At 56.4% G+C, this 16,587-nt stretch overlaps 1 protein-coding gene across 1 annotated transcript in view; it reads right to left on the bottom strand.

Moving 5' to 3' along the window:
• Positions 1-6,118: 6,118 nt before the first annotated feature.
• TTC7A (tetratricopeptide repeat domain 7A) overlaps positions 6,119-16,587 on the bottom strand; it is a 123,180-nt gene continuing 112,711 nt past the window's right edge. Inside the window, exon 20 of the mRNA XM_081254250.1 lies at positions 6,119-6,441. Coding sequence (XP_081110376.1) covers positions 6,220-6,441 — 222 coding nt within the window. The 3' untranslated portion in view covers positions 6,119-6,219. The remainder of the gene's footprint in view (positions 6,442-16,587) is intronic.

The following is a 16,587-nucleotide window of genomic DNA, read 5'->3' on the forward strand; positions in this document are numbered from 1 at the left end:
CCCTTACGTCATCAGGGGGTCATTGCAAGGACCGAGGAAAGGATTCAGATGGGAGTCTTGACTTCAGGCTGCAGGAGCTGGAAAGGTCGTCCGGGATAGAATGGAGCTCTCTTGAGTCCATCATCTTTTGCCCCCTTGAAAATGGGCATCCTTTTCTTTTGATTGGAGAGCTCCATCTTTATGGAGATTCACCTGCTCTGCATTTTTCTATCTTCTTGCCCAGCTGTTCTTCCTTCTTGCCTCTGGCCCTTGGCTTCTGCCGCTTTTCAGCCTCTGCTCCCACCACCAACTGCTTCTGTCTCTGTCCCAGCTCACACCGCAGAGGCCAGACCCTCTGCAGCCTTCAGCACTGTCAATGTCATGCAAGGCAAGGAGAGGTGGAGGGACCGTTCCACATTAAAGGAGACTAAAGAGATGTGACAACTAAGTGGAATATGTGAGCCCGGCCAGGGGAAGACAGCGCTACAAGGAACAGTGGTGACCAACTGGCATATGGACGGGAGAGGAGAGAAAAATACTGTGTCGGGGTTAAATTTCCTCATTTGTGAACTGTGCTGTGGTTATGTAAGACAAGGACCTTTGTTCTTAGAGAAAACACACTGACTTATTAAGGGGTAAAGGGGCATGATTTATGCAACCTATTCTCAAATGGTTCGAAAAGAGTATGTTTTTAAAAGAGGCCCACAGTGACTTACTTCTTGCCAAATTCCAAAGACACAGTTAAGGGGGGAAGAGAATGAGTCAGAGTGAGAGAGAGCAGGGACGGTCACCACCAGTCTGGGGGTCTCTGTGTGGGGTGCCCAGGCCACCCACAGGCTGTGGGCCAGCGCACAGCGGAGGAACTTTGGCTCTAGAAACCACCCATGGCCCAGTCAGCTGGTGGGCAGGACAGTGGGGTCACGTGGCCCAGCGCACAGCTCCCATGGTGACCTTTTCTTGTTTCTGGGTTGCCTGGCATCTTGAGAACCCTCTTGCTCATTGGAGGACTTTCTAGCCTGTTGAGTGGTCTCTGTTTAAGGAACCTCCTCTCCGGCTGCAGAAGGGGCAAGGGTGGCAGGCAGCACTGAGCATCGGCCGTTCTCCCCTGCTGGAGGATTCCTGGTGATGCACGTTTCCGTGGATCCCAGAGGGGTCATTCTGCTGCCTCAGTGACAGGCACTGCCTGCCTCTCTCCCATCGTCTGGTGAGCTGGTGCTGGCTCTGTGGGCGAGGACCTTACTCTCAGCTTTGCCATATTCCTAGCTGTGAGTGGAGGCGCCATGATCTCATCACCTTTCATGGGCACAAAACCCACTTCCCTAGGTTGTTGACTACCAAAGGAGCCATGTCGGAGAGAGAGTCCACCGATAAGCAAAGTGCCTTATGCCTAGTACAGTGCAGGGAGAATGTTAGGATTGTCATTGTTATCAAGAGAAGAGACAGGACAGGAGCCCCCATGATGTACCGTAAGTGACAGTGATAGGGAAGGGGTGGGGTGGGTGTTCAAGGGGGTGTGAGTTCTGTTGTCTTCCTCCTCCGGGGGACCTGCATCATACCGAGTGCCCAGGAGGGCAAGGCTTGAGGGAATGATGGGCTGATGCAGGGTCTCAGAAGGGGCCCGTAACTGCTCACCCAGAACTCCGGCTGCTCAAGCAGCCATATTTTGTGTCCTGAGGCCCATCCCCTGGTCACAGCTGGTTGTTCTTAGGGACCCATGGAAAAATGAGTGGGACCAGTGGGATCCTCTTGTCCAGGAATCTAAGCTCAGATGCACAGAGGGGGGTTGCTGCAGCACTGGAGGTGGAAGGCCAGCCAGGGTATGTAGATTGAACGTCGTCCCATGGGAGCATCTCTGAGTGAGCGAGGTCGGCCAGCAGGGAGAGGAGGAGGGAGAAGGCGGGGCAGAGAAAATCATCACACAGGTATCCAGTGGTTATTATGGGCCAGGCACTGTTCTAGGCTCTTTCCATGTTTTTCTCAATCATCATGACAGTCCACAAAGCAGGCACTATTCCAGGATTATTCTTTCTTTCTTTTTTTCTCTTTCTTTCTTTCTTTCTGCTGCGTTGGGTCTTCGTTTCTGTGCGAGGGCTTTCTCTAGTTGCAGCAAGCAGGGGCCACTCTTCATCGCGGTACGCGGGCCTCTCACTATCGCGGCCTCTCTTGTTGCGGAGCACAGGCTCCAGACGCGCAGGCTCAGTAGTTGTGGCTCACGGGCCTAGTTGCTCCGTGGCATGTGGGATCTTCCCAGACCAGGGCTCGAACCCGTGTCCCCTGCATTGGCAGGCAGATTCTCAACCACTGCACCACCAGGGAAGCCCTCCAGGATTATTCTTACTTTACAGATGAGGAGACGGGCACAGAGAGGGTAGGTGACTTGCTCAAGGGCACAGGGCCAGCCAGTGGTAGAGTGGCCTTCGAGCTCAGTCTGGGTGCTGACTCCATCACCAAAGACGGATGCGTGGCTGCTTTGGCCCCATATCTGTGCACTGCAGTCCCTGCCCTAGGGCTCCAGGGAACCCCCCTTGTCTCTTTCCTGGTGCTACCTTCAGTGGGTCTCTGCTTTTCGCAACTGAGAGAGCTTGATGAAAATTCGAAGGAGTTTCTGGCGTGGGATACTTTCCCAGTAGGACCTCCCTAGCTTCCAGAATCCAAGCCTGCACCACGTGGGGTGGTCCCACAGGTCGCTTATGTGCGAGGCTCGCTGCCTGTGGGTTGTCATCAAGAGCTGGTAGCACGGGCTGGGGGATATTTGTTCAGCTGACGCTTCCCGAAAACCAGGCCAAGAAATATTTGCACAGTGACATCTGAGCGCTCAGGTCGGGGGTGTGAATGCAACAGTGAGTACTTTGGTAGGAGTCTGGGGGTGGTGGCTGAAATTCCATTCATACCTGTGCCTGCAGATAAACACTATTAATACTGCAGGGCTGTGGGCTGGAGGTCCATGGGGGTGACAGTGCAACCGAGTCTCAGCCCCAAACTCCAGCCCTTGTTTTGGTACAATGGGTTGGACACGGGGCTGGCCCCCTCCCTCTCCAGGGAGGGCTCGAGTGTGAATGAGAGGTCTGCAGGTGGGGAGCTGGAGGTCAGGAAGCGCCTGGGTCTCCACCACTGCCTGACTTTCCAACATCTGACCACCCTGAGGTCAGCTCAGCAAAGCCCTCCTCAGGGACAGGAAGGCCGCCCCTCCCTGCGCCTCCCTCCCTCCAGATTCCCTCGTCTTGTCCTTGTAGGATGAGCTTTTCTAGGCCTTTCTCCCAGGCTGGCAGACAAGTGACACCATTTATAGCCTAAAGCAGCCTTTAATTCTCACCCCAGGGGGCTGTGAGCTGGCAGGTGAGGGTGTGTGACAAGTAATCTGATACTAATTGTTAAACCACTAAAGACTGTTTTCTAAAAAGTATCACAGGGAAATCAAAGCTGGGCACCCAAGAGCTCCAAGAAGGGCCCTTCCTCACGAACAGCAAACCGTAACCCCGGTAATGGGGCTGAGGATCAGGGTGGAGGTGGCCAGGGTGCTGAGCGGGCAGCTGTGTCTAAGCCAGGCCCCGAGTTCGAGGGGAAGCCTTAAGGGCAGCTGTCTTCAGACCGTGTGGGTGCAGCCTTGGGGGTCCATCAGATAATCCCTTGGGGTGCACGAAGAAAATAGGGCTTCTGTGTAAACTGATGTCATCCTTTGATACACATTTTATAACATATAGTGTATTTGTATGCGGCATAACTTCTCTTAGGAGAATATCGGTATGGACTTCTCAGAGCAGGTGGCTGCCCTGGATGTGGCCTGGATTCTCACCACACCCCCCTCCCCTGGCGCTTTCCCCCAGGTGCTGAAGATGCCCCACTGGCAGTGCCTTTGGGGCAGTCTCTCCTGTTCGGGTGGCACGTCTGGCCCTGGCTTCTCCCAGCCAGGCTCTGGAGGCAGCAGGGGTCTCCGGCCCTGTCTGGACCCCTCTGCTGCCTCCCACCCCCCTCCAGGCTGTGGCCACGCCTCTGCAAGGCTTTAGCACCCTCCCCAAGCCCTCATGCCACGCCTCCGCAAGGCTTTAGCACCCTCCCCAAGCCCTCATCACAATCTCCTCAGTGGGCCCCTCCCTCCCACTGCCCTCCCCACCTGTGCGTCCCCGCCCCGGCCTTCATGACCTCTCAGGCCTCTGCCTCGTCTCCAGGGCTCCCTCAAGGCCTGTCCCATGGGTCAGGTAGATAAATGAACACACTGCTTCACACAAACCTGCTTTCCCTTCATGGGCCTCTTTATTCAAGACTTTTGTTTTGAATTGTCAAGCAACTTGCCCAGCCCCACTGAGGCTTCCTATAAGGAATGCTTCAAGTCAAAATGCATTTGTTGCCTTTGCCTTTCCTATTGCCAAGGACTCACTACCAACATCTTTGGGCATCCCAGTGTAAACCAACAGCATTTGCTTTTTCTTGTTTATTTTTTTTCTAACAGAATTCCAGAATAAAAATAGACCTCTATCATATATATATATTTATACACATACATACACATATAGAGATCCTTCAACCAGGCGGGATGAAGGATCTGGTGTCCTTACAGTGTCCCTTGGCCTGGCATGGGAAGGCTAGAGGCGCAGGCTCTCCCTGGTAGCACCTGGGGGTGTGTAGTGCTGAGCCAGGGCTGGGAGGAGGGTAGGTCTCCAACAGCCTCTCCCCTCGCCTCCGAGGAACAGACGGGGCTCTGATGAGCCAGGGCAGCCCTCACCTGACCTTTCCACACACCTTCAAGTGAGAGATGTGCCACACGGGGCTTTAAAACTGAAACCCAAAGTGCAGATAAGAAAGGAGTTCCCTGATAGGCCTGTGGGGGCTGCCTTCCTGGGGAGAGTTCCAAGAGCATCACGCAGCAGGGCTAGGGGAGCCAGCAGGGAAGACACCACCCACCAGGACCCCGGTAGGGACGGGTGTCACATACACAGAGGCCTGCACAACCAGGGAGGGGCTAGGCTCGGGCCCTTCCTTGGGTCTCTAATTACAGTCCCTGTTTGGCCCCAGGCAGGGGGAAGCAAATGGCCAGGGCGGGGCTTGGGTCACCCCAGAGAGCCTGAGGTGAAAATGGGCTGTGGATGGTGAGCGGTGTTAAGGGCAGTCCTAGAGATTGCCAATCTCCACATTATAACCCCTAGAGGAATCTACACTGTACCCATTGCCCAGAAAGGTAAGGCTTGAAGGAGTGAGGTGTTGATGCAAGGAAGGGCTGGGTCCAGCGGCCATGTTTGTAGCCCAGGGCCTGAGGAGGTGGCTGAGGCCTGTTTCTAGAGAGATGGAGGTGGGCAGAAATGGAATGGCCTGTCAGTGCCCCTGGCCAGACACCAGAGGCCCCAAAGGCACTTGGCAACAGAGGGGAAGATTATAGGCGGGCCCAAGCAAAGAGGGGCAAGGCCAGGCACTGTCCACTAACTTAAACCTGGGAGAGGACCCAGAGGTCCATCCTCTTCCCGCTTGCCAGCAGATTCTTCAAGCCATGACTGCCCTGGGCAACGACCTGACAGTGGGGTGTGAGGCCAGGGCCATGGGGCTCCCCCAGGCACCGAGGCCTGGTGAGGGCAGGGGGTGCAGTACAGCTGTGAGGCTCCCCCACTAGCACTCCTGGGGAACAAGTCCAGTCACCATGACTCTAAGTCACTTAGGGTTCAAGCAGACTGCCTCCCGAGGGGCCGAGGAAGGAACCCAGGAGAAAGAACCCTCTTGGCCCAGCCAAAGGGCAGCTCGTCTTTGGCGTGGGGAGCGGAGAGCTGAGGTTCGAGACTAAAGCTCGTGCAAAGCCGGGAAATCCAGGGCCAGAGATACTGAAGGAGGGTGGCAGGTGCGGTACAGGGGCTTTTAGACGGGCCGGGGGAGGTACCCAAGCCTCACAGACCCTTACTGCGCATTTAGAGGATGCACAGATACACTGGGGAGCGTCCCCCGTGTTGGCCTCCCAGCTACTTCCTTGCTCATAAACGCCACGAAGTCTGAGTCCCAAGGAACAAGGGATTTGTTTCTGATGCAGACCTGGTCCACCCTGCTCCAGATGAGCAGCTCCCAGTTCCCGCTGGCCCTGGAGGGAAAGCAGGGGTGCGGTTGGGGGGAGGCGAGGAGAACTAGGACTGCAGCCTGCAGACACGTTCCGTAGCGATGTATCTCCCTGAGGCCCCGTACCTCCCCTGACCCATGCTCCCTGCTGCCCGCCTGCCCGCTGGGCAGCTCCCTCCCTCCCTCCCTCCCAGAAGCTGCGAGGCCGCGTCAGAGCTCCCTGGGGATGACGGAGAAGGGCAGCACTGGGCTGCTGGCCTCCAGTTCGAGGGCGGTGAGGAAGCAGTCGACGGCGGCCCCGCTCTGGCCCTGGGCCTGCAGCACGTCGCCCAGGCCCTGCCACGCCTCGTGGCAGGTGCTGTGCCTCTCCACGGCGTCCCGTAGCACCTTCTGGGCCAGGCTCTTGTGGCCCAGCTGACTCAGCATCACACCCTGGGGAGCAAGCACAGGACGGGGTGAGTGAGGCTGTCCCGGGGCAGGGGCATCCTGGCCATCGGGGTAAGGAGGGGAAGCAGCACGGCCACGAGCCAGACAGGGCCCTGCATCTCAGGCTCGGGTACTGTCAAGTGACCGTGCCCTTGACCCATGCAAACCCTCTCTGTGTCCATCCCAGCCTTGCTTCCAGCCCGGCCTCCCGAGTCACCCACTGTGGCAGCTCTGATCCTCCTTGCCCCAGGGGATGGGCTTTAAGGTCAGCAGACCTGGCTTTGGGTCTCCCCATTACAGCTGAGGGATCCCGGGCAAGTCACCCCTCTCTGGCCCTCAGTTTTCTCATCTGTAAATGGGAGAGACCACTGTGCCCACCTCTAGGGTTGTTGTGAAGTTTACACGACAGTATAGGCAAAGCACTTGAACCGTGCCTGACGTGCGTGAGCTCTCAGTCAACGGATCTGTTACCCCAAGGCCCCGTGCTGCACTGTGGCGCTGTCCTTCTCCCCAGGGGCCTGTGAGACCAAGGAGTGTGCGCTACAGGCCTGGGGAGGACCTCAAGCCTGTGGGTGAATGGACAGCTCCCGTGCCCGCATCGGTAGCCTGTCTTCCTGGGACCTAGAGCCCATCCCAGCCTGGCCAGGCAGGTGAGGGTCACAGGAGGAAAGTCAGATGGCCAGGGAACCAGGGACAGATGCTGGGTGAAAGGAGGGCCTCTGGGAGGGGATCAGGGCTGCCCGGGAAGCTTGGCCCTGTTGTTTGGAGAGATAGATAGAGGAAGTGACAGGAACTGTCACAGAGTTGGGAAGTGAAACTGGCACCTTGTCCCCCTCTACGTCCACCCACACTGGGAGGGGTGTGAGGAGGTGGGGTGGACAGGGTGCTGAGCAGGGGGAAGGGCCAGGGTCCTCTTTCGACCTCCAGTCCCAGAAAGACTGCTTTGCACCATCCCACTAATCTGTATCCCAGCCCTCAAAGGTGCCATAGGATAGCAGCATGGGGGGGCCATCCTCTCATTCAGACATGAGGTAAAGCCCAAACAACAGCGACTTCCTGGACAGGGAATGGGGGTGGGGAGCTGCCTTCTGTGTGCCTGGAGCCCCCTCTCGGGTGCCCGCCCACTGGCGGCCATGTACATTTTTAGCTGGAACATTTTCCTCCTCACCACACTCCCCAGAGTTAGGCCCTCCGTTGCTATGGAGACCCACTGGGGAAGATGCACATGGCTGATTTCATAAAGTCTTCCGAGGGCTTGGAATACGACCAATTAGGCAAGAGTGAAAGATGGGGCTCAGGAAGCCCTAGGAAAAGCCTCCCTCTCTGAAGGCACTGGCTGGCGGTCTGGTGGCCAGGGGGAGGGAAAGGAAGGGGAGCTCTTCAACCGGGGATGAGGCTGTCCCCAGGGGACCACAGGGATGGGGGGAGGACAGGGGAACCAAGGGCCGGGTAGAGCCTCAGGCAAGGCTCCTGGATCTGGCCAGATGGGTGCAGTGCTGACTCAGGGCTGTCCAGGACCAGTGGGCAGTGTCCAGTCTGGCCAGTAGGGCTCCAGGCCAAGCGGCTCTGTCCACATGGCCTGGGAGCTGGACCCTGAGCAGCTCATGATGGAACAGGGCCCACAAGGAGGAGGGCAGGAAGGCGAGACAACAGGCCGCCAGACACCAAAATTAAGCACCAAAAATGGAAGGTTTGAGCCCTGTGAGTGCTGCCCATGGGGGAGCAACAGAGGACAGATGGGGAAGGCCAGTGGGGCCACCCAGGGCGGGGGCGGGGCCACAGTGGCTTTTACACACCAGGTTTTCTATATTGAGCTTCCATGTGAGATTTTTGTTTGAAAAGAGGGCTTTATAGCTAAAAGCAAGTTTGAAAACCCCTGATCTCAAGAAGTGTGTAGGTGTTTGGGAAGCGGCGTGCGTGCGTGTGTGTGTGTGTGTGTGTTTTTTTTTTCTCGTGGTTTAGGAGGTTTGTAGGCTCCTCTGTATGTTCTATGTAGAGGGAAAAAGCCCAGGGCTGCACAGCCGGAAGACCTGGCCAGGTTAGAATCCCAGCTGTGCCACTGACAAGTGCCATTACCATGGGGAAGTGGCCCATTTTCTCTGAGCTGCTGTTCCCTCATCTGTAAACCAGGGGGTAGAACAGTCCTACCTCGTAGGCTATTGTGAGGATTCTGCAAGGATGAATTTGGAATTATATAGCAGGGGTGCATGGTGGGCTGACGGCAAACGGAAGTGCCCCCAGGATGAACAGAGGGTCCTGGGTGGAGGGGCGGGGAGGGCACAGAAGAGCGGATTTCTCTGGAGGGCAAGGCTCCCTGTGAGGAGGGAAGACTGTGTGGCTGGCGTGGGGTTGGATCACATCCCCCCGACCCTGGGGTGCTGACCCGAGAGCCTGAAAGGAGACACCGGGGTCAGGCTGGGGGCTGGAGGCCCAGGGCCTGTAACAGGATCTGCTGCCACCTGCCCGAGACACCAGCCCGTTGGGTTCATGTTTGGTAGCAACTCGGAGCTGTTTGCTGCCTGACAACTGGGCGGGGCCCTGCCCCAGGAGGATGGGAGGTCTCACCTGCTCTCCCAAAGCCCGGCGCTGAGCCGAGGGCCTGCCGTCAGTCACCCCATCCCCAGCTGCCCCGAGAACAGGTCTCCAGGGAGATGGTGGGAACACAGAACTGGTGTCTCAATTCCATCCAAATATCCCGGCTGACCCCTTCCCTCCCTGTGCCGAGAGAAGAGGCCAGACCTGCTAAGTGACCCTCAGCTTCTGATGCTTGACCTGGGAGATGCCATCGCCCTGCTGCCCACACAGGGATTAGAAAGAAGTGCGAGTCACTGATGGTGGTGGAGCTTGGCGCCTATAGCCGGAGCTCAGGGAGGGGCAGGGCTATGGGGGAGTCCCCAGAAATTCCCGAGGTCATCCATTCCCTCTTCCTTCCCTCCCTTCCTGGATCTCAGGAAGGAGGGATTCATCTCATGCACCGGGGACCCTGCTCCTCTAGCAAGTCTGTCTTTCTTGCCTAAGGGCAGCACCTGCTGCCACACCACCGCCTGGAGGGTATGCTCCTCACTGCAGCTCTCCAGTGCCATCCCTGACCCCACCCCCTTAGGCTGAGAGAGACAGGGTCCCCAGCTCCTGCCTGCTCCGTGATTTCCCACAGGACAGCAGCTCAAAAGAGTTTGGGGGGATGGTGGTGGTCCCGGATGCAAAGCCAGGCACACCAGAGGCTGTTATGCATACTTAGTGACCTGCTTAGGGCCACAACGGCAGGCAGCCTGAGGGCCACCTCCCTGGCTAGGGTCTGGTCTCAGACTCCCCCTGTTAGGAACCCAGGTTCTCTGGGGAAGTACAGGTTGGGGTCAGGGGCCGCAGCCTGGGATGGGGGTGAAGGGGAGCGGGGGTCCTGCCTGCCTTTTGGAGAATTACCACTGCGCACCATCTCAACCGGTTGATTCAGTGCCTGACGCTGTCCCCCAGAGGGGAGGGGCGGCAGGAAGGTCCCGGCTGTGTGAGCCTTTTTCTTCTTTGGGGGGAGGGCGGCCCTGGGAAGCAGCCCAGAGTGCTAGGCCAGCTGCAGGCCAGGCTGAGGGCTCCCTCCCCACCCCTACCCTCAAGTATTTATAGAAGTTATTTTGGGAATTTTCTTTCTGAGCTCAAGGCACATTCCTGGGATTCTATAACAGCCTTTCCAGCTGGGAAGCCGGGAATCAGCTGGAGGCTGCTGGAGCCTCCTGGTCCCTGGAGCCCCCTGCTTGGGGACCATGGGGCTGCAGGAAGGAGCCCATGGCGGGACAACCTCTGAGGCTGCTCCAAGGCTCCCTCCCTTCACCCACCCCAGGGGTGGGGATGGGATGGGAGGGGAGGGGGGCTGACACACCCTTCAGGGAGGCCCACATTCCAACCGATCTCACAGCTCTCTCTATGCACTCCCGGATCCTCCCAGGTGTATCAGCCCCTACCCTCCAACCACACTGGGAATGTGGAATCTGTCCCGGCTGAGAACCTAGCCACACATCACCACATCCTGCCTGGAGCTGGGGCAGCTCCATCCAGGCCCACATCCTGCCTGGAGCTGGGGCAGCTCCATCCAGGCCCACAGGCTGGTCCTACCTCCTGGTGGGGGGGAAGGGTATGACTCCTTCTAGACCCACCCGAGGCCTGGCTGATGAGCTCCCACCCAGAGCTCCCCTTGGCTCTCTCTCACAGGAAGAGGCCTCGGCTCAGAGTGCCCCCAGACTCACTCAGAGCCTAGCCGGGGGGCTTGTGGGGCAGCAGAGGTGGCTGCGCTCTTCACAGGCCGGAACTCACGCCTGTCCCTTCCTCCTCCTGGGGCCTCCACAGGTGAGATGTCGTGAACACCAGCGGGGCCCCTCGGCTGGGGGTGGCGTCTGTCTTCAGAGGGCCACAGCCAGGCTCAAGGACAAGCACCGGCTTGGTCAGAGGGTGGGCACAGCCTGCGGGGGAGGGGGTCTTGCCAGTCCCCCTTCTAGGCAGGGGGCTGGGCCTTTTCGGGTTGGTTTCAGGCTCTGGGCTGGCTGGGGGCTCTGCCCACCCTGGAGCACAGCCAGGCCCACAGGACCAGGCCAGGAGGCTGCAGCGAGGCTTCTGGACTTCGGATTCTAGAAGTGAACACCCTGTGATGGGCAGCGAGAGGGGGACCCCATGGCAGGTGCTCCTCTCTAAGCAGGAGCCAGAGCCTAAGGGGGTGGTGATGGCCTATCTGTGGGGTGTGCTGGCCTTCTGCACAAGGGCAAAGGCCTGAACCCTGCTACACCCTCCAGACATGTCTTTCCGACCACTGATTCTGGGGTTAAATTAAGCCAACAGTGCTTAACCATGGCTCTGAGCTGAGTCTGTGACACTGCCAGAAAGCTTCCTGTCCACTTCCTAATCAGGGTTGGTGTGGACTTCGGGAGTCCACACACTGGCCTAAGGTTTGCCTAAAGTCCTGGGTCAGAGGCAGGGGGACCCGCCTCCACGAGCCCGGGGCACGGGCTCAGGGGGGTGCTGGGGCTGTGCCAGCATGGGCATGAGGCGGGCTGGGGGCGGCCGCTGGACACAGGAGGCCCAGGCTGAGGGGACACGCCCTGGCATCTCCCACCCCTCCTCCCTTCTCCACTGCCCCATCAGGGAATGCAGACCGCAGGCAGCACTGCAGAGGGACCAGGAAGAGAGCTCCCATTAAAACCACTGCACTAGGAGGTCACATGGCCAAGAAGACATTCCTATTGAGTTTTCCTGCCACACAGAAGCAATATTCCTGCCCCACTGGAGTTGGAGAGACTCCGCTGACAAGGGGCTGTGTGTGTGCAAGAACTCAGCTTCTCCACACACACTCGTGCGCATGCGTGTGTGTGTGTGTGTGTGCGCGCGCCAAGCACGCAAGACTTCCAGGTCCTCCCATTGCCTCAGGCTGCCTGGACCCTCTCAGCCCTCTGCCACGGCTCAGGAAGCCAACAAGGAAGAAGAAGCCTATAGCAGGCGGGCTGTCCTGCATGCGGAGGCATGGGGCCCTGGAACCAGAGACCTTGCTGTTCTATGTACTGCCCGCCTCATCCAGCGTCAGGGAACCTCCAGAAGGCCGGGTGCTGAGTTTCACTTCTCAGCTGCTCAGGACACCTTTCCTCCTTCAAGTCAGGAAGCAGCGGCTGAACCAGCCTAACAAGACTATGGGCCCGAGCGTAGGGCCTCCCCTGCTCTTCCTCTCCGGCAGCCTCAGGGCCCAGCATGCCCCTTTAGCCGCAGTCTCTCACCCGACATATGCGACGGCAAGAGGGGTCTCAAATCCCCCTCGTCCCTCAACGCACTCTACTCACTGGGCCGGCTGCTCCCACTCTCAGCCAGGGTCAGCCTGGCCTCGCACTGTGCACCGTCTTGTCCCATCCTCAGGGCAGCTGGGGCTGATGTCCCAGACCTCTGTGCCTTGGTCAGAGTCGCTTGGTGGACTCAGGATGGAGAGGCTTGGCTACAATGAGTGTCCGGGGCTCGGCTCTGGGCATCCCCTTCCCTCTGCAAACCAAGAGCATCTGAACCTGGCCTGGGAGCCACACTTTGAAATGAAAAAGGTAAAAGTAAAAGCTTCTGCACAGCAAAGGAAACCATGAGCAAAATGAAAAGACAACTCACAGAATGGGAGAAAACATTTGCAAATGATGTGACCGACAGGGATTAATCTCCAGAATATACAAATAGCTCATGCAACTCAATAGCAAAAAAAACACCCAATCAAGAAATGGGCAAAAGATCTAAAAAGACATTTCTCCAGAGAAGACAAACAGATGGCCAAAAAACACATGAAAAGATGCTCAACATTGCTAATTATTACAGAAATGCAAATCAAAACTACAACGAGGTATCACCTCACACCGGTCAGAATGGCCATCACCAAAAAATCTACAAACAATAAATGCTGGAGAGGGTGTGGAGAAAAGGGAACCCTCCTGCACTGTTGGTGGGAATGTAAATTGGTACAGCCACTATGGAGAACAGTATGGAGGTTCCTTAAAAAACTAAAAATAGAAACTACCATATGATCCAGCAATCCCACTCCTGGGCATATATCTAGAGAAAACCATACTTTGAAAAGATACATGCACCCCAATGTTCACTGCAGCACTATTTACAATAGCCAAGACATGTAAGCAACCTAAATGTCCATCAACAGAGGAATGGATAAAGAAGGTGTGGTACACATATACAATGGACTATTTACTCAGCCATAAAAAAGAATGAAATCATGCCATTTGCAGCAACATGGATGGACCTGGAGATGATCATACTAAGCAAAGTCAGGCAGAGAAAGACAAATATCATATACCACTTATATGTGCGACCTTAAAAAATGATACAGATGAATTTATTTACAAAACAGAGACTTAAAAAACCACAGGGAAATCTATTCAATACGCTGTAATAACCTAAATGGGAAAAGAATCTGAAAAAGAGTGGATATATGTATATGTATAACTGAATCACTTTGCTGTACACCTGAAACTAACAGAACATTGTAAATCAAACATACTCCAATATAAAAAATAAATTAAAAAATCAAAAAAGAAAAAGGTAAAAGTAACCCTGTCTACTGGGCCACTAACTTACAGAATTCTTTAACCTAATCCTAACAAGAGCCCCAGGTGCTTGGCATCACAAGTCCCATTTTACAGAGGAGGACACTGAGGTGCTGGGAGGTTGAAGAACTTGGCCAAGGTTAAATGGTGAGTATAGGCAAAGTGGAACTCAAGTCCAGCTCAGTCATACTCGAATGCCGTGCTCCAACCTCCAGACGTGATACTGGGGGCTTAAAAACCATCCCAGCCGACCAGCCCCAGAGGCAACCCCAAAGGCAGCTCTGCTGGCACCAAGGGCCACCCAACAGCACAAGGAAATTTGGGCCAATGACCCTTGTCCCATGGCAGTGAGGCCAAGCAGCCCAGTCAAAGGTGGGGCTCAAGCTCAGGCCACCTGGTCTTCCACGTGAATGGTGGCAAAAATACCCAGTGTTGACTTATCTTTTCACAGCTCTCAGCTCATCCCCTAAAACTACTCCTTCAGGTCACAAGGGCCTGAATTATTATCCCCATTTGACAGAAGAGAAACTGAACCAGCGAGGGGAAGTAATCTCCAAGTACCCCCATAACTTGCGGGCTGGCAGGGCTGATTGTGTGTCTCAGAGCTCTCCTGTCTGGTCCTACCCTCCAGGATTGGGGATAGGACCAGTCAGGGGAGGGTGGGTGGAGCTCTGTGCTGCCAGAGTTCACCTCTTTGACCTTAGAGAGCAGAGCCTTCCAGGTTAGATTCCTGGAGCACCTGCAAAAGGCCCAACCCAGAACCTCAGGTTTGGGTGGGGCAGAGCCCTGGTCCTTGCTGACTCAGGCCCCGCCTTGGGGAGGGAGAGGGATGGTGGGAGGGAGCTTCTGCTGGACTTAAGTCGTGAAGTGGCAAACCCCAGCCTGGAGAGAGGGAGGCAAGAAGCTCTAGGGGCCAACTTGGGGTGGTCGCACGCCATGGCCGTGCCCCAAGTCCACTTAAAGACAACCACGCTGGGAGCCAGAGGGAACGAATGCAGGAGAATAATTCATCACCACCTCTCATCAGAGGGCAACAGATGACAGAAACACTGTCTTCCTGTCTTTCCAGGGGCATCTGGAGAGAGGATAGGCCGGGTCACACAACCAGGATTGCTTCAGAAATCACATCTCTGGGAATTACATGACAGGAGCCAAAGCTTACGCAGGGCTGTCTCCCCCTACTGCTGGGGTGTCTGACGTGGAAAGGGTTCTGGGGAGAGGGGGCAGCAGGAGCTAAAGCTCTGTCCCAAGAAGAAAGCATGACCAGGGGCAGAGGCCAGTGAAGAGCAGGGAAGCCTGCCCAGAGAGGGGCCAGGAAACCACTACCTTCCAGGATCTGTCCCTGGGAGAGGAGGGCGGGACGCCAACCACCACAAACACAGATGGCAGGGACGCAGCCACACCTGCCCACTCCTGGCTGAGGCTTTCAAGAAGCTATCACTTGCAGTGAGACAGTCTGCACCAAAGCATCCATAGTCCCGGCTCAGCCAAGTGGAGGGCAGAGTGAGGCAGTCTGTGGCCAGGGCTAGTGACCCTCCTGCCATTAAGGTCAGGTGACCTACCTCAAAGGAGCCCCCTCTTGGGAGGGTTCTCAGGGACGTGATGACTCCATCAGTCACTCCTGGGCTCCTTGCCTTCCCTAAGCATCCCTGCTCCACTGGAGGTCCCCTCTCGGCCAAGCCCATGGAGCCTTCTTTGAAAAATAGTGTCACCCGAGGGACAACTCCTCTGCTGATCTTGGGAAGGACCCTGCTTCCTTTCTCAGGTTTCCTCAGGGACAGGCAGGTAAAGTTCAGGTTTCCCCTTCTCAACTAGATTCTCTGCCAGTAAATTAAGTTCTGAGCAGCCAGGCTGAGTGAGTGGGGTTTCCGGCTACCTGGAGGGGAGGCTGAGACGGAGCTGGCAGAGACTGTCAGGACCTGCTTCTGGGATTTCACTGGGAATTTCCATTGGCAGAGAGCATGTCTTTCTCTTTCCACACCTGGCAGTCTCCCAAAGCCACCTGGCCATCCCTGAGCCTGGTGGAGGTGGCAGCCTGTGGCATCGGGGCTTGATGGCATAGACTCCTCAGGACGCACGGCGGGAACTCTTTGCTGGCACAGCACTGCCAAAGAGGTGTCTCTTTCCTGCCTGATCTGGGTGGAAAAGCCTGAGCTGAGCCCAGGGTGGAGCTGGAACCATGGAAACGTCCCCATCACATCCAGGGCCGGGAGAGCAGAAGGACAGGAAGAGCAGAGAATATGCTTCTGGGCCAAAGTTCATGTTCTTGGAAGCCTGAATCCCGGCTCCTGAAAACAACAGCCCTCCCCTCCCAGAGGCTTTCTCCAGCCTGTCTCCAAATCTCCTGTCCCATGTCCAAAGCCCGGGAGAGGCCACAAGGCCGGCCTCCTGGTGTTGGACCATCCTGCCCAAGAACTGCAGGGCAGAACCGGGCACCCACACAGCTCACTGAGTGCATCTCTGCCCTCCTCTCTCCAGAACTCGGAGCGTGGGACTCAGCCACTATATCAGAGGGCTCACTGAGGAGCCCAGAGCTCTTCCAGACCAGGCTATGGGTGGCCATGCTCTCAGGGGAGGGCTGTGTCTCCTTCCCCTTGTACCTAGCAGAGGCCGATGTCCTCAAAGAGACACAGTGGCATGGCAAGGCCAGGACATCCTCCCTGGGAACCTGCCTTGGCAATGACTCCAATGGGGGTGTGTGTACCAGTTCCCCTCCATATTCCTTTTTCTGGATAACTCTCCAAGCATGCACCAACCTCACGCTGAGACAACTGCTGTGTCTCTCATTCGCTACTATTTTTAGATTTGTGAATCTAAGGGATTCACATCAAATCGAAGGGATTTGTGAATCCCTTACATAAGTGCCAAGCTGACTTAGACCGATGGGGAGTGATTCCCATCATGCAGTACACCATGGTGAAAAAGATCCCAAGATCCCATCTGTGCTCAGTGGGAAAAAATGCTGTGACTGATAAGCGACACCTGTCACAGGCGAGGGACTGGAGAGTGTGGCATGTGCTGTGTTCTGTCTTTTCTGATACCGCACTGCAGACTTCCAGAAGCACTCTCACGTGCGTCACCTCATTTGATT

Source organism: Mesoplodon bidens, assembly GCF_964165515.1.
Source record: "Mesoplodon bidens genome assembly, chromosome: 14".
Lineage (NCBI taxonomy): Eukaryota > Metazoa > Chordata > Mammalia > Artiodactyla > Ziphiidae > Mesoplodon > Mesoplodon bidens.